This window comes from Moschus berezovskii, chromosome 6 (genome assembly GCF_049115385.1).
Source record: "Moschus berezovskii isolate FMDL1 chromosome 6, NW_MosBer_1.0, whole genome shotgun sequence".
Lineage (NCBI taxonomy): Eukaryota > Metazoa > Chordata > Mammalia > Artiodactyla > Moschidae > Moschus > Moschus berezovskii.
In genome coordinates, this window is record NC_142465.1 from 75,792,220 (window position 1) to 75,814,991 (window position 22,772).

Here is a 22,772-nt window from a genome sequence, read left to right on the forward strand (position 1 = left end):
TTCTATTTTTTTTAAAGTTTTTATTTTAATCCTTCCTAGAGGGATACAGATTTGAATGAAAACCATTCATTCCATAAATACATTAGCAGCAAAACCTTCCCACCAGAGTCCTCTCCACTCCAGCCCAGAGATTGTGCCTTAGAGCAGGAGAGCATGTTCCATCAACCATCGACTTCAGGATGTGTTTGCTTCTTGCTGAAAGCAGGCTATACATGAGAAAAACCAGATGACAGATCAGATGGGTAGGTGAATTAAGCTGGAACCCTGAAAATACATCCATGTGGTGACCATTTGACCTTCTGCACTTTCCAAATCCTTTGGAATCCACCGTGTTTAACTGATGTGGTCCTTCACCACAACTGGGAGCGCCTAACTGTGCAAATGCACCGTGTCTTCTCATTCTGAGTTGGCAACATTTTAATGGTGTCTTGATCCTTTTCAGAGAATAAGCCAGATAGAAAGGATCACTCCCTCCTTCTTTCCATGGGCCGAGGTACCTGTCAGTTGGTCCACATGTCCTTGCTATCAGGAGACAACACAGCAGGCATTACTTGGCTTGTTACACCTCCAGATACTCTTTGTCCGGGTGCTAGAGGCTTCACTGGAGACAGAGATGTATCGAAACCTTCAAAGATCTCTAAGGAACAACAATCAGGTCTCTCACCCCAGCTTCCATCAGAGCACATGATAGAAGCACTCTGGACAGTAGCCCAGCCACCTCTCCATCAGTGCCTGCTGCCTGGCTGCTCCTTTCTCACCTGCCCTCTAGGTACCTGTAAAATTCTGGGAAGCAAGGTCTACCCTAAACTCCCCAGCAGCCAGGAAAGATGAAGGCAGGTGGTGCTTTAAATGTGTGAACCCCGGTCAGAGTAACAAGCTTACACTGTTACGTTCCAATCCATTCTGGGATGAGTTTAAGTTACAAGTGTGCATAAAACATAACACCAGAACCACAATCAGGACAACTGTGATGCAGGGACCAAGTCGACGGTTGCTACCAAATCAATGGGTTGGGAGAAAAACGAAATAATGAAAGAATTTAAAATAAATCTGATTTGTTGGGCAGAGGGCAGCTCTGACTCAGGTATAAACATTACCACCCAGATTATCATGTAAATAAAGAATAGATCTCAAAAGCTGACACCTGCCTCCCCATACACCACTTAAAAAGAGGACACTCTTTTCTTAAACTTTTTAAGTGTTTTCATTATGAGACTCTTCTGTAAGTGCTTTATCCATTTCCACTTAGTCTGTTTTGACTGTTGGCTGGAAGGACTCAAACTATTTTATATAAAAACCACTGTAGTGAATAACTGGTTATGTGTTTTTCCCTTTTGCATTTTCCATCCAGAATAGTCAGCTTCTTTCTCTTCTATTTATGTGCAGAGAGAGAGTCATCTGCTGAATACACAGCACTGCCGATGCCACAGTCCTCTGTCCCCACGGAGTCCGCCAACTCTTCCTCCTCTGAGTCGTCCTCCTCCTCCTCCTCCTGTGCTGATGAACTGGAGGTGGGCCCTTTGCAGGTTTTTAGGTGTCGGGTGAGATGATATTTGGTTAGATAAGCCTTTGTACATTTTTCACAGACATAATCCCGTTTTCCTTCATGTGAATTGAGATGTTTCTTTAAGTGATTTGTCCTCAAGAACAGCTTGTCACACTTGGGACACTTGATCTGGCGTTCTCTAAGAGGAACACAAGGAAAAAAACATTTGATTTGGGGTTACAAATACAACTGAGGCACACACTCTGCACAACCTCAAGACCTTTGTCTGAGAAGCTCTGCCTAACTAGAATCAAACTTCTCTATAGGAGATGTATCATATAGAACAGTCATAAGACGTGTGCGGTTTAAACAGCACAGACCGATTTTGCCTGTTTTAGAATTCCAGGTAAACGGGATTGTACTGTATGTATCTCTTCTGTGTTTTTGCTTCTTTGTGAAAGTCAATCAAGTTGCCTCCATGGCAGGAGGCTATTTACAAATACACCACAACTTGGTTGTGCCTCTGTCTGTTGTTAGTGGGTACTCTGGTGGTTTTGTGTTTTATCACCACAGGCAAGACTGCTATGTGAACATTTCTACAGTGCTATGTGAGTCTGTTCCTCTAGGGCATATACTCAGGAGAGGTACAGCTGGATCCAAGGATATGTACACCTTCAATTTTACCACCGTGATGCTAAGCTCTTTTCCAACACTGTTGTACAATATAAACGTCCATCAACAGCCATTTCAGAGCTCCTGTTGTCCCACATTCTTACCAACTGGAAGACTCAAATTTGAAAATGTTTGCCAACTGAGCAACATAGTGGTATCTAACTAGTGTTAACAGTAGCCCCTACAAGTACCCAATTCAAGATGTCAGCAGCGTCAAAGCATCTTAGAGCTGCCAAGAAATTTGGGGATCATACAGAGTAGAAATTTTTAAACTTTTTTTGAGCATCTGAACCCTATGTTTTAATGAAAATCCAACATGTTAAACAGATAAAATGGGGCACTCAACCCTGACTGAACCTTAGACCCACTTGGCGAGCTTTTTAAAAATACCAAAGCCAGGGCTCTGCCCTTGATCAGCTAAATCAGAATCCCTGGAGGTGGGGCCTTAGCACCAATCATTGTTTCTCACATTTCCCAAGGAACTATCACGAGCAGTGTTAGGGGCTGAATACCTAAATTGGTATGCTGATGCTTCAGCTCATAATGTGATGGAATCTGGAAGTGGGGACCTACAGTTTAGATGAGGTTATGAGGATGAGACCCCCATGACGGGGTTATGTCCTCAGAAGAAGAGAAAGAGAGATCAGAGCTTGTTCACTCTCTCCTTCACCTGAGCACATAACAAGAAGGCAGCCAGGAAGAAGGCCCTCATCAGACCCCAACCATGCTGGCACCCTGGCCTCAAATTTCAGACTCCAGAAGTTTAAGAATATAAATTTCTTTTGTTTAAGCCACCACTCAGTCTACTGTATTTTGATGTGGCAGCTCAAGCTAATATAAGCAGTTAGAGTAAATGACCGCAGAGAGCTCTTTCAGTTCCAACTATGTAAAACTATATATAAAATTTGATAATTAATGTATCTAATTTCTAAAATTTCATACTAATAATGAAACCACTTAATGAAAACTTTCTTTTAAAAGGTCATTCTTAGAGGAATGCAGATCCAGACTCCTTGGGTATTTTAGTGTTTCAGGTTGCACTGTGATTACAAACCAGATAAAAGAGCTAATATGAAAACAAAGTATTTATCTAAAACCCATGATAATAAAGGTTCCATTTTTGATGTATTTATAAATAAAACACAAGCTAATGTTTTCTCCCTCTTCTAACACTTGCTAAAAGCAAAGGACCACAGAATCTGCTCTCTTCTATTTATCACTGTAACTAACACAGGCTGGACAATTAATTATGGTTGGATTCATGCAATAAATTTCTAACGGGCTGTCCAATATTTGGCCTTCTCCTCCTTCCACCCCCTTGTCCTGCTGCCAGACTAGTCTCTATAAAACAGATATCTCACCATGACATTCTTTCCCTTAAAATCCTTCAATGCTTGCGCAAGAATGTAGATACATTTAACATCACTGAACTACATACTTAAAAAGGGTTAAGACAGAAAAATTTATGTGTTATATACCATAGTGAAAACACACACATGCACACACACGCACAAAGCAGAGCAGTTCCTGGTACATGGGGAGGAAAAATGCCCCCATGACTCTCCATTATTCCCAGAATGAAATTTAATTTTGAACTGGATAAAAGGCTCTTCATTATTTGGCCGCTGCCTCCCTCTATCACTCTCACATACATGGGATGCTCTCACTATAGAGAACCACTCTTATTTCATAGTCCTTTTCACATTCATGTTTCTACATACCTCATTTCATCTCTCTAGAAGACTATTCCCTGAAAAATTCTAATATACCTTAATACTTAGCTCCAACTACCAGGAAGCTTTCTCAGGACACCCGCAGACTGGGTGAGGTAACCCTCTTCTATAGTCTTGCAGGATCCTACACTTACTCTAACATCTGCAACACAGCATGGCAATTCCTTACTCTTCTGTTTCTCTTAATGGCCTCTGAGCTCTTTAAATCCAAGGACCATTCTCATCTTTGTATTTTCACCACTTAGCAAATCTCTGGCCTTCAAGGAGGTACTTAAAAATTCGTTAATCAAATGAAATTATGTTTCAAAAAAACAAAAGAAAAAAGGAAATAAAGAGAGTAGAAGTGAAAATGAGATAACAAAGCAAGCACGTAAACTCTCCCAGGATAAACCAGAACCTTAGCTTTGTGACCTACGTGGTCGGAACACAGGCTGTGTGGAACACAGGAGAGAGCTACAGGCGCCACGGCGGGAGAGACAGTGAGCCGGCACACACACGCCTCCATTCATTGCCCGAGCAGCCTCAGGTACAGGTCACTCACTGAGTGTGGATGAGCACGTGCTGCTTGAGGTCCTGCCTCCGCATGAACAACTTGTCACAGTAGTCACACTTGAGGTTCTTCTCCCCCGTGTGGATGACCATGTGGGATTCCAGGTGAGCCTTCTGAGTGAAAGACTTGTCACACAAAGTACACCTGTAGTTCTTCTGACCTGCATATTAACCCAAATGATCACACTGTGAATCAAAGTGCCACGAGCACTCTCAGCAAGAAGAGACACATTGTACAGGTATGTGGCAGAGGCAGGAATAAAACAGAACTGACTGGTAACTAGAACCTCATGTTCTAGGACTGTCTATCTAGAGCCACTCAGAGCCACTGAATTACATGCTGCAACTAAAGCTAGTGAAGCTAACAAATCTGACCTATGACTGTTTACCTGTACACACACTCTTTACTGTTTACAGCTAACACATGATACAAGTTCTGGGGGAAAAAAAAAAAACTTATAACCCTAGTGCCTAATTCAATCATTTTTTTAAAAAAAACCTCAAGAATTCTAGTACCTGTCCATAAGCAAACATATTTTTACAACCTAAATTTTAGTTTTCTTTTTTAAAATACATGTCTTCATAAACCAAGGATGAAATAAAATCTTTTTAAGAATGTAGGAAAAAAGCTACTCTAAGTCAGGGGTTAGCAAACCTTTTCTTAAAGCCATTCTGAATCTTAAGGTTTGTGGGCCACACACACTCTACTGGAACTACTCAGTCTTAATGCAAAAGGATAAGGAAGAATTTTACCTTCAAAGCTTTGAAGAATATGACCCAACCAAGAAAACCAAACTAAACCAGTTACTGTTATAGTGCATATGATAAAAACTTACGGCTAAGAGAAAGGGTTTGGTGTGCATGGAGTTTAGAAAATAGAAACTCAATAAATTCTTGTGGTGTTCAACAAACAATATTCAAAGGACAGAAATTGGCTCTGGCTAGTGACAGGGGTGACCTCTAATAGTATGCTCTAGCTGTTTCTGAAGAATTACCTTCAAGTCCAAACACACAGATGAACTCCCTGATTATTAACTGCATTTTCCCAGTCACCTTCAAACTATGACTAGGCCACCTGGAAGATGGAGGAACTTAGTATTGTTCTCTGAGGAGGCGGTTATTCCACACAATTCATGACCCAACGAAGTCCTCCTGTCAGTCAGCCGATTCCCTAACACCTGATCTCAACCCTATTTGCAAGACTTGTCTTGCTGCCACGCCCTTACCAATTTCTAATTTTTCAAAATCCCACTTCATGGTCCAGGACAGCTTACCTGTGTGAATCTTGAGGTGGGTCCGCAGGTTGCTGGGATCACTGAAAGCCTTGCTACAGAAATCGCACTTGTGGGGCTTCATACCCATGTGACCCATAAAGTGGACATGAAGTTTGGAAGGAGAGATAAAAGCCTGGGGGCACATGGAGCACTTCCATTTCCTCTCTTTGCTATGGCTTGGCCCATGGCTGCTGCTGTGGCCGTGGCTAGGAAGGTGGTTATGGATGTGGCTGCTCAGGTGGGCTTTGAACTCAGTATAGGAACTGCACTCCTTGCCACAGTTACAGAGGTGCACATCTGGGTGTTCAGGAACACCTTAAAAATAAAATTCAATGTACTTACTTCAATTTTAAAACTTAGTGATTGTTGCTTCTAATTTTCCCCTCTATCAAAATTTCCAGCTTGCCCACTACCTGTAAAATTAAACACATCTTGTTCAATGCTCGAGTCCCAGCATCTCAAATAGTGTGTCAGGCACATCGGGAAAACCTGGTAAATACTGAACTATAAGGCATCTTCCTAGGCAAAAAACTGAAGATTTTGTTACACGCAAACGTGTGTGTGTGTGTGTGCGCGCGCGCGTGCGTGCGTGCCTGTGTGTGTCACTTTTATTACAGTGAAAAAGGACAGAGAATGCTTCTGACGCAGATATCAGAAAGGGGACGGAGTGTCATTACTTGTCATTATGACACAGTGCAAAGAAAGAGACTATGAAGGTTAACTCAACTCACAGCATTGTCCTTTATGAACCTAAAACTGTAATGGTTCGAAAAGGAACTCAGGAACTTCAAATTCCCCAAATCAAAGTTCATGCTGCCTGGCTGGTACGGCTGCCTGGTTCTTCAGTATATGAAGAACTTCACAGATCTTAACACTTCTATCCTAAGGTTAATATTCTGCTTTTACATACACAAAGGTATGTGATTTTCTGCTTACACGTAAATCATTACCAAAACTATACTAATGATCCTTGGTATTTTTACTGTGTTAGATTCATGACAAACAAGTCTTATATATAAACTTACCAATCTGCTGAGCATAATCCCGGCTGTAATAAAAGAGCAGTTCATTTTCAGGAGGGATATCCTGGGAGGTACAGAAGTAAATTTTTCCATCATGGGGATAAGCCACCAAATTCTGTTCTTCCCGATTCCTAGGTTATCACATTTAACAAATCAAGCATATTAATTTTATCTTATTATTTGTTTACTTAAAAAATTTTGGGGGGCCACACTGCACAGCTTGTGGAATCGCAGTTCCCTATCCAGGGACCCATCAAACATATTAATTTCAAAATATATACTAAACACATCATATCCCTATAGTGAAATCTTATATGAAAACTTAGATGTACTATTTCTCTGGGGCCATTTCTCTAATTACCTATACTACCTGTTAGGGTTAACTTGTTTAGAAACAGAATTCTTACTTCAGTATATCACCTCATTGCTCTTTATAGTCAGAAACACTCTAGTCTACTGCTAGAAGAAATGTAAGTAAAATGAAGTCTTAAAACACTATGACAAAGACACAGAAATAGATAGAATTAATACAGCAGCCTAAGGGGTTGATTGCATGTGTGCATGCTAAGTCACTTCAGCTGTGTCCGACTCTGTGTGACCCTACAGACAGTAGCCCACCAGGCTCCCTCCATGGGGATTCTTGCCTGGAGGCAAGAATACTGGAATGGGTTGTCATGTCCTCCTCCAGGGGATCTTTCTGATCCAGGGATCAAACCGGCATCTTTTATGTCGTCTGTACTGGCAGGTGGGTTCTTTACCACTAGCGCCACCTGGGAAGCCCAAGGGATTGACCAGTAGCCAATATAAAGAAAAGGAAACTACTTGGAAATTCAATGGTAACTGTATCATTTTTTACTGCACTGGTAAACTGAATAAACTGCTCATAAAAAAGGGATAATTTCTTATATTTTAATTTATAATCACCATTTGTCAACAACTACTGGGGTGAAGAAAATGAAAAGCCTTAGGCTTTAAGCTATGTTCAGGTATCACTGTCATTGGATTTTTCAATTCTTTATTATTTTATTCAAAGTTTCCTACTGAAAAATATCCGAATCATAACTATTTATTGCATCCAAGTCTACTCTCACCTGGCTTTGCGGACAAACATCATCCAATTACATTCATTTTCATCAGTTGTAATGATGCAGAATTCTAGGACACCATTGTGGTATATCTGCCAACAGAAGGCAAACATACACATCAAATGAGCTGACAAGTTCTAGCAATAATCTCATTTACTTTGCAGTTGGTACCAGCTTTCCTAGCCAGTGTGAAAATACACAGTTGTCTTCTCACATGTTTGTCATTTCACCAGTCACCCTATTTCCAGCAATAAAAACCACTAGAGACCTACAGTTAGTGCTCAGTATACAGAATCATGTTGCTATTGATTAGTCACATTTTGGCTTGACTGGAAAAGACATAAAAAACTCTAGTTGTCTTCATCACCCACCACACAAACAGACATTAAGGTCAGAGAACCACCTCTTCTTATTTTTTTCTCCAGTGAACCTAGCATTCCTGTGTTCTCGTCTGGACAACACAATTAAAGTCCCCAATGCCAGTGGCACTTCACCTCTCCAACTATCACAAGATCCATTTCCGCCTTAATTCAATGTTAACAAGCATCATTCCCAATCTACTAAGATTCTATATAAACATGTTATAGGAATAGTTGTTTATATCAGAAACTTAAGTTTTCAGCGCCTTCCATTAGAAAACTAGAGAAATAATCTTAGCTTCCAAGTCTAGAATTGTTTCCCAAGCTAAATATGCTTTAGCTGATTACAAAATAAGACTTTCAACATATAAACAAGGTCCAAAGCCGGAGCTGCCACAAGTAATAAAAATGAGTAGTCATTGGGTTACTAACAAAATGGAGACTAAAATAGTTTATCTTCTATATTCAATATCTGACATTTTGCTATGTATTATAATTTGGCTAGCAAGAACAGAAAGTAGTATTCAATGACTGATGGATGAATGGCACTGTATGAATCTTGGCTAAGTCTGACTTTTACATTGCTTTTAACTACTTCATTACAATAAAAGCATCCAAAAGTCACAGAAAAATTTCAAAAACACTGACCTTCCAGATATGATTAACCGCCTTTTCTGTCCATTCTGCTACTTCCATGGAGTGACTTTGCTGGCCAATAAGAGGCCCAAAGCAAGTCCGAACAGGGATGGTTTCTCCAGTCCACACACCTATCAGTGCAAGGACACCAACTACACAATCAATAATTTAAACATCTAACGGGATAGAGAAGATAGTACTTTAACTCATGCAAAGAATCTTATTTTCCATCAATCTATGAACTGCTGATATTCTAGCACTCCCGAAAGGTAGGTACATCTTATAGGTTCTATTCTATAAATAAGGAAAAAGTAATGAACAGATTAGACTGGGCTCAGAAGAAATATGCAAAGAAGCAGTATCAGAATTCCTTAACCAATGTTTATACACAAGGAACCAACTATGTCCCTCCAAGTGGATACATTAAAAGGACTAGACAACATTACCCTATTATAAAAAAGTAAAGCAATTACTACAAAATAAACCAAACTTCTGAGATCATTTGTGCTTAAACCACTGCTCTTTATTATGTAAGTGGTTTAATGCTTTCAACTGACCGATGGCCTAAGCTACACCTGAAAGAACAACGAGTCTAGTATCGTATTTTCAAAGAATGGCAAAAATTCAGATACCTCGTTACATTCCAGTATGGATAAGCATACTGTGGCAGTCTGTGTTTCTTACTCTCTTTTTCAAAGGAGTATTAAGGAATTTATAAACATTTGATAGAAAGTATTTTTGGTGATAAAAAAGTTATAAATGGTGAATTTTCCCGGTTTTATAAAAGAAACTAAGTTTCAAGGAGTGATTTGTCATGATAATTGACAGTGGATGATACAGCTGAAAATAAAAGCCAAGTCTTCAAAGATTCAGCCTTTGAGGAGGATTCTCTCCTCTATTCAATCCTGATCCTAAGAAAGGGGAACTTTTCCAATAAAGTGTTCAACTTGATTTAGTGCTATCATCACTGGACAAGTATTCCATAAAAGGATAAATCTTCAGCCATAAATTGACTTTTGGATCAAGCAAGTAATCTCTAAATTATACACATCCACTTTTACAACTCTACCCTACAAAGGAAGAAGAGACTTTGATCAAGTTTTATGGTTCCCAGGGTCTTACCAACGTCTGCTCCCACCATTGACTGGCGGAGAACAAGCTGCTTTGGGAGAGAAAGCCTGGCTCTGCTCTCTATTGGAGTGTCAGGAACAAAAGTCACCGGTCCGTGATCAGGGCAGTCTGAGGGATAGGCTCGGTCACAGAGAGTGCACCCTGCAGATGACAAATGTGAGACATAAATGGGGTCAGTTCCAGCAGACAGATCAATGACCACCTGCTTTATTTAAATGTGAATCATTAAAATGTAACCAGTATGAAGCAAGGTTCTAGGAGAAATGCTCTGGTCAAAGGGCTACCTTATTACACTTACATGTATACCCACTCATATCCTTCTTCAGCAAGATTTTTTTTTTTAATACAACTGGACAAGTTTCCTATTCAGTGCATAAGAAAAACACTGATCAAAAAATAACACATTACTTCAAGAATCAAGTGTGTTATTTCTTACATTAAGTGGATAAGTAATTCCTTCAGATATGATGTTCTGAAGTCAAATAGATTTAGAGTCCGCCAAACTCTAAGAGGAAACTGAGCTGAAACGCTGTTGGTGATGCAGTGACAACACAGAACAACGGTGTCAGAGACGCTTACACCACCGCTTGCTCCTGCTTCACTGTTAACAAACTGGCTGACCACGTTTGGATGACAGGTTCTTAAGACAAAGAAAATATGCAGGATCATACTGTTGCAGACATATTTGCTTAACATTCTTAATTTATTGTTCATATGGTCTTTCTTTTTGCATTATCAAAAAAAAAAATGTTGACTTCATACATTGTTCTGTGCTTCATGTTCATATGCTCAGGAGTGTCCTCCTCCACAAATCTTTTGCTCTTTTACTTTCCTTTCTCCTTGATAAGGAATAGTATTCATGACCCTATTTAGTCAATGACTGTTCAAATTTTCTGAATTCATTCACAAAATAGCTGTAATACATAAACCTTAGAACCACAGTCTTCTAGGTGCCTTTATTCCCCTAAACAACCTATTAGACATTACCACTTAAATGACATAAAATATCAGTTAAAGTTTTCATATTTAGTCAAAGCAGTAATAATACATTACTTCTTCAAGTACTACTTGATTTAAAATTCTTTAAAATCAGACTAGAGATCCCCTACACTCTATGAGGACTTATTCTCCGATGCTCTTAATTATAAACCATGTTAACTCTTCAAACAAAAGAGATTCAGATTTCATACGGCAAAAAAGGGTCACAGGCTTTCTTCAGAGAATACCAATGGCAAATAAGTACATGTAAGATGCTGAACATCATTAGTTATTAAGAAAATGCAAATTAAAACAATGAGATGCCATTTCACACCTACTATGATGGCCATAAACATGCACTATTTTTTTTACAAATAAAATTCAATTATTACTAGGAAAAAACAGGAAATCTTGGCAAAGATGTAGAGAAACTGGAACCTTCATACACTGATGCTGGGAATATAAAATGGTGCAGCCACTTTGGAAAACAGTCCGGCGATTCCTCAAGAGGAATTTCATTCCCATATATATTCAAGAATTAAAAACATGTGTTCATTCAAAAATTTGTATGTGAATATTCATACCAGCACTGAATAGTCAAAAATAAGAAACAACAAAATGTTCATGAAAAATAAATGGATGAACAAAATGTGGTATATCCATACAATGGAATATTATTCTGATACGTGCTATAACATGGATAAGTCATCACAACATTATGCTAAGGGAAAGAAGCCAGGCACAGCCATATACGGTAGGATTCCATTTATATGACAAGACTAGGCGAATCCATAGATAAAGCAGTTGAGTGGTTACCTGAGAATGGGGAGCCGGGGTGAGAGTGACTGCTAACAAGGTTTCTTTATGGAGTACCAAAATTTTTGAATTAGATAATAATCATCGTTCACAACCTTGTCGTCATACTAAAAGCCACTAAAGTGTACACTTTTAAAATGTGTATGTTAATTACATTTCTTCTGAAAAACACTCAGAAGAGGTTCTACTTGCCCACTTGAAAAAGGATCAACAGGAGACTTCCCTGGCAGTCCAGTGGTTAAGACTCCAGGTTTTGACCGCAGGGGGCACAAGTTTGATCCCTGGTCAGGGAACAAGGATCCCACATGGCGCTAGGTGTAGCACCCTTCCCCGCAAAAGGATAAACAGACTGACTTAAGCCACCTCTTACCTTCTCCTCAATTAATGACCACACGTTAATTACAATCCTAAATTATTTTAAAATTATATATTTGAGACTTTAAAGGGTTAACACAAAAGGTCTCCCTGCTGCTTGGCTTCAGTAGCACCAGAAGCCGCCTCCTTTTCTGACCATCCTGTTCAACTTACTTTAGCAGCTCTTCTTCTGCCACTGTACCTTAGCATTACCTAGCCTAGTCATTCCACACACTTAACTAGGATAGGATCTCACCTCACTTCCATGGCTATGTTGCTGCTGCTACTAAGTCGCTTCAGTTGTATCCTACTCTGTGCGACCCCACAGACAGCAGCCCACCAGGCTCCTCTGTCCCTGGGATTCTCCAGGCAAGAACAGTGGAGTGGGTTGCCATTTCCTGCTCCAATACATGAAAGTGAAGTCGCTCAGTCGTGTCCAACTCTTCGCGACCCCATGCACTGCAGCCTACCAGGCTCCTCCGTCCATGGGATTTTCCAGGCAAGAGTACTGGAGTGGGGTGCCATTGCCTTCTCCATCCATGGCTAGGATTAACACCTTAATGCTGAGGATTCCTGAACGTTTCCAGATAGATTTCTGAGTCCAGATTCAAGCTCTCACTTGACATCTCTAGGTATCACTGGACACTGAAATCAACATGTCTGACACTGGACTCACCTACACTCAACAAGAACAAAACACGGGACTTCCCTGGTGGCCCGGAGGATAGGAATCTGCCTACCGTGCAGGGGACAGGGGTTTGATCCCTGATGCGGGAGACCCCACATGCCTCGGGACAACTAAGTCAACGGGCCACAGCTACTGAGCCCACGCTCTCAGACCTGAGCTCCACGACAAGAGGAGCCACAGTGAGCAGCCCATACAGTGTAACCAAGAGCAGCCTTCAGGGGCCACAGCTACAGAAAGGCCTCGCAAAGCAAGGACGACCAAGCGCAGCCAAAGAACCCACTCCACTGCCACCATTAATCATCCTAAGGAACGGCCACTATCCACCTAGTTTCCCAGCCAGAAACCAAGAATTTCTCCCTAAACCTGCTCTCCTCCAACTGCACCCAATCAACAAGATCGATGGAGTTTTCTGTTAATATTTTCCACTTTTTCCATCATTATCTCTATTCTAGATTGGAATACCATAACCTTGCCCTTAAACTATGGCATCGCCATCTTTAACAAGCCTGCTACCCTCACACCACAGCAGAACCCCTACCCCAACCCTCCCTCCTCAAAATCCCTGTCTGCTCTTTGAAGACCCTCCGTGTTCTGGCTCCTACTTCTCTCCTCACATATCCCTCTCCCCATCTCTGTTTTCTTTTTGAGGCAGGGAGGGTTTTATTTTTTTTTGGTTGTACCACACATGTAGGATTCTAGCCCCATGATCAGGGATCGAACTTGTGCCCCCCTGCAGTGGAAGCTCAGAGTCCCAACCACTGGACCACCAGGGAAGTCCCTCCCCACCCGTTTTATGCTTCAGCAATTCTGAACCACTCATGATTCTTTCAAACTACAGGTGCCAGTTCCCACGGGGGACACTGTTCCTCCTGATTCTCCACTTTGGACATGTCTGCTCTTCAGGTCTGTGTTAACACATATGTAGCCTTCCTTGTGCTTTCCACAGTCTGGTGAGACACTCCCGGCTCAGGCTCCTTTAGCACCACCAGACACTTAATCCCGTCTTTCCACTCAGTATACCATAATGCAATAGCCTATTCACTAGCCTATGCTTCCCTTCGGACTGCAGGTTCCTTAAAGCCTCTTGCAGATTATTTTTTATGCTGCATCTAGTACAGAGGCTGGTGCTTACTAGCACTCAACATGTTTACTGCATGAATGAAGTAGTAGTGACACCAACAACTTTGACTTTTTATATTGCTTTTGTTACTGTTGCCCCATAAAAAGAACTTTTACATGCCAAACTATGGTAATTTATATGCATTCTGAGCAAAAAAAAAAAAAAAATCCAAAAATTTCACTTGTATCCACTTACATTTTTCCATGGGGATGGAAAATTACACATGATCTAATAAATTTGTCTTATATAGAAAAAGCACATGGCAAGTCACACAGAACACCTTACTGAAATTTACTTTTATAATTAACTCTGTGAAATCTTGGGAAATAGCTTAAGTATTACTAGGCTAAGCTTATCTGTAAAATACAGAAATGACTGTTTCCTTACTTCAGGAAGATGCTTTAAGAACCAACAGAATATCTATATATCACTTGGTTTATTTGAGAAAAAGGCTTATTTGAGAAAAAGGCACCACATTAACATAAAGGACAATACATAGGCAAATAAAAGTTTCAAAGTCTAGTTACTTTCTGTACTCCCTTAATTAACACCTGACTTTGTGACTAAACCTGTTAAGGATGATGACCCTTTCTATCAATATCTCCAAAAGAAAAAGGCTAAGCACACTCACAAATTGTAAACAAGGTTGCCATATTTTCCTTGTTTGAATTGGAGTCTTCCATTTGCAGTGAAGGTGGTACAAAAGAAAGACTGTCTGAAGAAACATCTACATGACCTGTCCCCATAGCAACCTCCTGGGTGATGGAGGAGACAGCCACAGGTTCTAGGCTTAGGCCAACTTCATGGAGGGAAACAGACTCTAGGGAGGCGAGGTTGTGTGAGGTAGAGAGTGCCACGCTTACAGAGTTGGTGCTCATGGCCACGGTGTGGATGGAGTCACTGAGGGCACTGTCAGACATCCCGTTGACCCGACTTGCAATATGGTCTGTCTCCATGACCACAGGGAGCTCCAGGCCATTCCCATGAATGGGTATCACACCACCATGTCCTACAGTTTCTGCTGCAAGGTTGTTGCTCACAGAGTCCACAGACAGAGGTTCATGACTTCTAGAGCCATTTGGGATTTGGGTATGCTCGCCTGCAACACCATCCATCGTCAGCTCTTCTGCCATTCCATCTGTAGAGATTGGGCTGGTGACCCTAGAGACATTCTCCATGGTGATTGCTGTGTCCAAGGTCACCTCATGACCATCAGTGGGATGAAGACTTTGGGCACCATGTGTGTTCACAGAGCGAGAGTCTATTGAAACAATGCCTGGTTCTAATCCAACATTTCCATTGGACTGATAGGGATCTAGTGCTGAAGGGTTATTGGCAATAGATAATGCTGTATTACCATCAACATTTATGGAGTTAGGGTGAATATACTGAGGAGGTGGTCTGTCAGCTAAATAAGACAAAATGCCTGGGAAAAGGAAAAGATGAGATATCAGGAATTTTTCAGTATATTAAGAATTCCAAATGCTAAAAGCTCTTTTTCTTACAAATGCAACTAAAGCAAAATAAGCTCCTATCTATTTCTTTGGCTTGCTATATATACATACTTTATAAACAGCAACATAATACATCATAATTCAGTTTTGTGAAAGTCAGAAATCATAAAAATTAACTATGTTCCTTTGAAGTCACTAGAAATTAATCATTTCTGCTTTTAATAATATATACATGGTTGGAATTCCTGAGTCCCAAGATGCTGAAATTTGCTCTATAAGAGTTAAAAGGTCAAATCATTTAAAAGCAGATATTCCATGTGAAAAATAAAATTTAATTAAATATAACTAAATTTTTATTTATTAAACTATTAAGAAACATTAGGCTCTATTCAAAATAAATCACAATTATACTTGATTTATTAAAACAGAAAAAAATACTTGAACACTCCTGTTAAGGAGTATGTGGTGAAATGGTACATGCTGCATCTCCAGTAGAAGCCCAAATTTCTAAAACGTCTTTGCAAAGTATTGAGTATATATAATAAAAAAAATATTCACACCCTCTTACATAAGAAACTCCACTTACAGTAAACTGCCCTAAATGCATTTTGTAAATAATATACCCAAATATATTTACATAACAGTAATAAACTCGTAAAAAGTGCCCATCAATAAAGACTGACATAATAAACCATGGAATAAAGTATCAGTAGAATATAATGTGTCATTAAAAAGGATAATTATGAAAACCATGTAGCAGCTGGGGAAAATAACTATGTAAAAATAGAGAAAAACATTAAGTGAAAAAAAGGTATATAATTGTATTGCAAGTACTACAGTCTTCATTATGGAAAACAGTAAAAACCCCTACACAAAAATAAAAGGTAGGATGGAAGTACACCAAAAAGATGGATAATGGGACTATGAATAATTCCCCTCCCTCTTTATTTGCCAAATTTTCTGAAATGAGTATATAATATTTTAGAATAGAAATTCAGTAAACTTTATAATAATGACACTAGCAGGACATGTGGTTGGTAGGAATTACAATTGGAGAATTATAAAAATTGAACCAATTATAAAAACTGAACCTAGAGGAGACAAGGGAAATACTGTTTGTGTGCCATTAAGAAATTAACCTTAGTCAAACTGCTTTATTAATAATGTTATCTATGTTCTAAGAGGAAAAGTACATAAATACAATTTTTCCCCACATAAATTAATATCTAACAGTGACAAAGAGAAAAACAATCATTCAAGCCTTTGAGAACTGAAGTTAATAGTCAGCTGCTATAAGGACTTCCCGGATGGTCCTGTGGCTAAGACCCCACACTCCCAATGCAGGGGGGCCTGGGCTGGATCCCTGGTCAAGGAACTAATCCCACATGCTGCAGCTGAGATTCTGCACGCCGCACCTGAAGATCCCAAGTGCCACAACTAAGACTCGGGGCATCTAAATAAATAATTAAAACAAAAAAGGGTCGGACGTATTATTTCTTGTAAATTCCCAAATAACTGGAACACTTACCAGGTAAAATGGTTCTGAAGTAACTGCTCTCAAGGTGGGGGTAAGGTGGTGGAGGTAGGGTGTAGTTTCTTTCAGGTAACCCACACATCACCCCTCGATCCCCAATACCCATTGGGAGCATCAGAGACAAAGCAGAAGGCAGAGAGCTCAGGGAGGGACCCAGGTTTGGAATCGCCACTGGCAGGCCTACAAAAAAAATTGTTTTCCTCAATTAAAAGTTAAGTACTTTAAAATTCTGTAACCATTGGCTAAACTCTTAGGAAGGTTTTTACAACAGGCAAAAATCTCACCCAGTAGCCCTTTACATCCCCAGATAGACAGTACTGGCAGACATCCACAGACAAGCCCTAAATTTAGTCTGCAAGTCAGTTTTAAAATGCCAACTTGATCATTCAGTTATCTGTATTGCTCTCGGGTACCAAAACATTTAACTACAATTTAAAACCTAGTTTAAATACAATTTAAGAAACCAAATTATTTAGACATAAAAAGAATGGGAAGAAATATACACCAAGTTTCAAAGAAATATATCAAACTTCAGAGTGGTCTCTGACTAGCTGACAGTACAGATTTTTTAAAAATATTTTTTATTATACTATCCATTTTATATGGTGAGAATGCATCACTTTTAAAAATTTCATAGATATGCTTCTACTTGGGGAAAAAACCTAGAATTAGATGGAAAACTATACATATATATCTTGATACAATCTTTTGCATATATGCTATACTTCATGATTTTTAAAAATTTACACACTACATCCACCTTGGTCTACATCTATCCACACAATGCTGAAGTGACCCTGTGGCTTCCCATCATAATGAACTCACCAACTCGGGCAGTGCAGATTTGCACTATTTTTGCCAGTGGAAGTATTTTTAAACAGGTTTTTCCTCCTTAATAAGAGTGTCTACTAAATGGAATGCCTAAGAAACAAATGAGTTAAGAATGAATTTTAAAAAAATGTATTTTGTGGACACTAAAAGGAATGTGAAGAGACCCTAAATAAGATCAATCTTATTTAACTGCTACATTTTAGTAATTAAGCAGGTAATTCTCTAGAAAGAACTATTTAAACTTGCAGATTTAAAATACTCTTAAGCATTAACTCTTATTTTGAAAAACAGAGTCCAATACATTACAATGTCAGAGACCCGAAGAATCACTAGTTCACTGCTATAAGACTCAAGAGTTTGCTTCTTTTCTATTTCAATAGAAAGAAAAAATTCAGCTAGGCAGATAAAAAGGTTTTAAACATACGGTGATGGGGGAAAATGAGCTTTCCCTACACTGTTATTCTGTCTGAGTACTGAGGCTCAGGGGGAGTTCCATGTAGGAGCTCCATCTCTGAGATGACCTCTTTGACTATAATTCTAGGTCTGGTGCATTTGTGGCTGGTGCCAGTTCCAGGTATGATAAAGAACAAAGCTGAATTTCTCATGTGTTCTAGGAAGAGTTAGTACAGTAACTTTGATTCTCTCCTAATAACCCAGGGACAGAATGTCAAGGGCAAGAATAGATGAATGGGTAATCCTAGATAAAACGCCAAGTCAACTACAGCTCTAGACAAAAGGGCACTAACTCAAGAAGAGTACAACCAGGAAAACCTGCTACCCCTATCCTACCCACTAGAACTTCAGTACTCTACAAAAATTGCTACCACAGGTGAAACTGCCATTGACCTGCTGGGCTACTCCCATCCACTCTGAAAGGGGCTCTGACCTGTTCCATTTAGAAGAGTTAATGCAATTAAGTGTTGGAATTCAGTCCCTCTCCCTTACCACTCACCTGGAGCAGGGATGGCATTGTGAGTGGGTGAGGCAGCCAACCCCAGGTGACTCCCTGAGACTGGCAAGGCATTGCTCACAGAAGACGAAGTCAGCTGCTCCATCCCCACAGGACTCAGGTTCATTTCATTCATCCTAAGAAAAATTAGACACAAGCAGTTATGCAAAAATTGCCTCAGTGACTCTGTTTAAGGTACTGAAGAACCGAAAACAATGGTGGTGCGGACATGTGATTTGATCAACTACAACTTCATTTCTATGCACACAGCTCTCCGATATTCTACTGATAAGGAAATTGGGATTCAGAGATGTTAACTTGGCTGTCATACAGCAGAAACAGGATTTAACTCAGGTGTGCCTTGTTCCAAATACTAAGCATGCTATTTAAAGCAAAGTCTGCAATCCTTAGAGTACACTGGCTACGAGGCATTTTTGTGTTTTTAATTCACCTGTTTTTCTTTCACAGTATCTCATTTCTCCAGCTGGTTTATTACTTGAAACCAGGACTTGTTTTAACTTACTCAAAGAATTTTTACTAACTCTTTTCACCAAAAGTTAAAAGTGATACTAGGTCTGAATTAAACAGCAAACAGTGTGAAGAAGCATCGTATCTTCTCCATGGATCAGCATTTTATTAAAACTCTGTATAGATACCTTAATAATTAATCAATAATCTTAGTAAAATCCTACACATAACAAGGTCTATTAGGTAAGCTGTGCTAGATACTTTATAAAAAAAATTACTTCATATTAGCTCACTAATTCTTCAAAATAAGGGAATCGAGGAAACTGAGGCTCAAAGAGGGCTTGTCATACACCCCAAATCACAGAGCAATTAAATGGAAGAACACAGATCATGCTGCGAAGCACTGTCAAAAAGCTTTTCAATACATCAAACTTCTAAAAATCTACAGACTATCTTCAGCAAGCTGAAGAATCTGAGAACTGCCTTTTCTATGCAATCCATCTTGCACTGCCATTAGCAGTATCATCAGAGTAACAGGAACACTGAATAAGACCCTACTGGAGGTTATCAGTGGGTTACTGAGCACTGAGCCACCAGGGCAGCCCAGTTATACGGATTAGGTGAGATCATTACATGTTAGCACTTAGCCCAGTGTTTAACACCTATAGTAAGGGGGTAATCAATGTTAGTTATTACTATTCTCATGTTGATTCATTGCTGATGTAGCCATTTTTCAGGTTAAAAACCTATTAAATTTTGTTTTCACAGCTAAGGAGTGTGTAGATCCATTTGTCCCATTCCTATTCTTCACTCCTCCCATGTACTTCGGCACACACATAATAGATGGCAGACCACCAGGCTCCCCGTCCCTGGGATTCTCCAGGCAAAAACACTGGAGTGGGTCGCCATTTCCTTCTCCTGTGCATGAAAATGAAAAGTGAAAGTGAAGTCGCTCAGTCGTGTCTGACTCTTTGTGACCCCATGGACTGTAGCCCATCAGGCTCCTCCATCCATGGGATTCTCCAGGCAAGAGTACTGGAGTGGGTTGCCATTGCCTTCTCCGGACATAAACCTATTCCTGCATTATTCCATATTTACAGACTTCAACCTTATCCCAGGCCAGGTATCTCATAAACCTAAGCTCCCAGACATTAACAAAGTGTACAAAGCTAACTGAAGACAGCACCCTGTACAGAGTAGGCACCGTGATTTGGATGAAGCAATGCAAACTCGTTCTTACTAGAAAAGACAACTAGAATCACATTAGCAAACGAGGTGCACCTTATGAGGGACGGCACATTAATAACTGTATTTAATTATGCTCTACAAGGAAGATCCCACGTGCTGCTGGGCAATTGAACCTATGGGCCTCAACTACTGAGCCCGCACGCTTTACAGCCTATGCTCCGCAACAAGAGCAGCTCCGGCAATGAGAAACCCGTGCACCACAACCAGAGTAGCTCCCTCTCACTGCAACTAGAGAAAGCCCGCATGCAGCAACCAAGACCCAGCACAGGAAGGAAGGGGAAGGAAAGGAATGTAGGAATTCCCTGGCAGTTCAGAAGTTGCGGCTGTGCTTCTACTGCAGGGGCCATGGGTTTGATTCCTGGTCAAAACTAAGATTCTGCTGTAGTCTGTAGCTTCAAACTCTATACTGAAAGTTCCTGAGTATTAATCTGTGCACATAATCTCAAGATAAAAATCAAAATGGTGTTTCTAGGCTGACACTTAGTCCTTCTCAAACCAGTTTAAACCAGAGTTAATGTGAGGCTCAGCAGATTTTTGCTTTGTTGTGAGTCACCCAAATGTGATGATCTCAGCAGTCATAAACCAAAGGTAACTAGTATCCCACAGAAAGAAAGCAGATGAAAGGAATTTACAATACGATCCTCCTAAGACACTCTCATTCCAAAGTGCAATTCTATCCTAGCTACTTTTCTTACATGAGATTCTAGGAAGCAATGCTAGGAGAACGGCCAGAATCAAGATACTGTACTAAGCTCGCAATTCTTCCCTACGTATATTCGTTGTAGAATCATTCCCTTCATGTTCTCTAGTTTACATGACCTATGAATAACCCATGGGGCTTCCCTGGTGGCTCAGACAGTAAATAATCTATCTGCCTCCAATACAAGAGACCTGGGTTCAATCACTGGGTTGGGAAGCTCCCCTGGAGAAGGAAATGGCTACCCGCTCCAGTATTCTTGTCTAGAGAATTCCATTGACAAAGGAGCCTGGTGGGCTACAGTCCATGGGGTTGCAAAGAGTCTGACACAACTGAGCACAACAGGTATGAACCATTTGCAGATCTTATTAACTTTTTGTTAGAATGACATAAGAAACTAACTGAAATGCAGCCACTTTGCAAACGCAATGGACAATTTTCAGTAATTTGAGTGAATTTTTTAAATCTTCCTTATCCTCAACAGCCTATGAAAGGGCCCTTAAAGAACAGTCAAATGTAACTCTTTGGCACACTTCTATACTGTAGGGTACAGTACTTTAGAACTTAATTTCTCTCCATTATCAGCCAAGCCAGATGGTAACCAGCAAAATTCAAGGTGAAACACGGTGATGAGCTAAAAATACACCTGGAAACTCAGATTCAAATATTAACTAAACGCGCAAATAACTCAAAGGCAAGGATAAAGATGCACAACAAGCCAACAATCAACGTGTGGCTATTCGGAACAACTAGTCACATATGGCGCAAATCAAGCCTAATGAGAGTATACTCAACCCAGTACTGGTTTCTGGATTTCCTGTTCCCTTTCGGACAAATCTATTTGCAAATCGCACCTGTAACCTGCCCAACGGCACCAAAAACAAAGGTATTCTGAAATCTTATTTGCTACATGTTTTCCAAACATGTCACCAGAGCTCGGCCCATCAAGCTACTTACCTGTGTTGCATCTGTTGGGGGCCAAGGGTCAGAGAAAAGCGCACACTGGTGGCGGGGAACCGGCATCAGGGTTTGCGTTCCAAGGTCACGTGCTACCGCATCTTGCTTACAACCGCTGCACAAACGCGGCCACTCGTCCCCGGGGCCGCCCGGGACCGCCCAACTTCTCCCGAGGGTCGGCGGCCGCGCACCCCGCCGCGAGATGGGGCATGCCAGGGGACACCCGGGGCCTTTCCTCCAGAAGCTTCGGGAGGGGGGCTGCCCGACCTGAGGGAGAGGACAAGGGCGGTCACCCAAACGTGGGGAGGATGCGGCCCGCGTCCCCCGCCGCCGGAGAGCCTGGGCCTGCGGACACCGCCTCCCAAGGGCGGCCGAGTCGCCCGCCCACCGGCCTGGGGCTCGCAGGCCGCCCTCGCCCCGCCCCAGCCGGGCCCGCGCGCAGCCCACCTGCCGGCCGCGCGGGGGGGCGCGCGCGCCTGCCCCGCCGCTTTGTTCCTCATCCGGGCAGAGCTCGCCTCGGGGCCCTCCCCGCCCGCACGACCCCCGCGCCCCGGGGGCCGCTCGCCTAACGTTTCCCGCCCGGCCCAGCCCAGCCCGCGGTCTCCTCAGGGCCGCACCCTCCAAGGCGCGTTTCCGGCTCCTCAGCCACTCTCGGCGCCCGCCGCTCCGCCCCTCGTGCGTGCGCCCCTCCCAGCCACGGCCCGCGAGAGGCGCCCGCGCGCTCACTCCCC

General features: G+C 41.2%; 1 protein-coding gene across 3 annotated transcripts; it reads right to left on the reverse strand.

Annotated features, from left to right (window-relative positions):
* Positions 1 to 22,772, reverse strand: PRDM4 (PR/SET domain 4). Of its 3 annotated transcripts, none has more exons than XM_088837170.1 (12): positions 22,659 to 22,772; positions 22,042 to 22,308; positions 18,675 to 18,808; positions 16,886 to 17,071; positions 14,535 to 15,329; positions 9,939 to 10,088; positions 8,829 to 8,968; positions 7,828 to 7,913; positions 6,740 to 6,867; positions 5,715 to 6,029; positions 4,433 to 4,601; positions 1 to 1,685 (listed from the first exon to the last, which is right to left on the reverse strand). In XM_088837170.1, exons 2-12 carry the CDS (start codon positions 22,050 to 22,052, stop codon positions 1,373 to 1,375), a joined length of 2,427 nt encoding a protein of 808 aa, XP_088693296.1. In that variant the 5' UTR covers positions 22,053 to 22,308; positions 22,659 to 22,772; the 3' UTR covers positions 1 to 1,372. The 3 variants fall into 3 exon arrangements, with proteins under 3 accessions (XP_088693296.1, XP_088693295.1, XP_055251593.1); XM_088837169.1 differs by lacking the exon at positions 22,659 to 22,772 and adding an exon at positions 22,489 to 22,648; XM_055395618.2 differs by lacking the exon at positions 22,659 to 22,772 and adding an exon at positions 22,489 to 22,647 and having other exon boundaries at positions 8,829 to 8,947.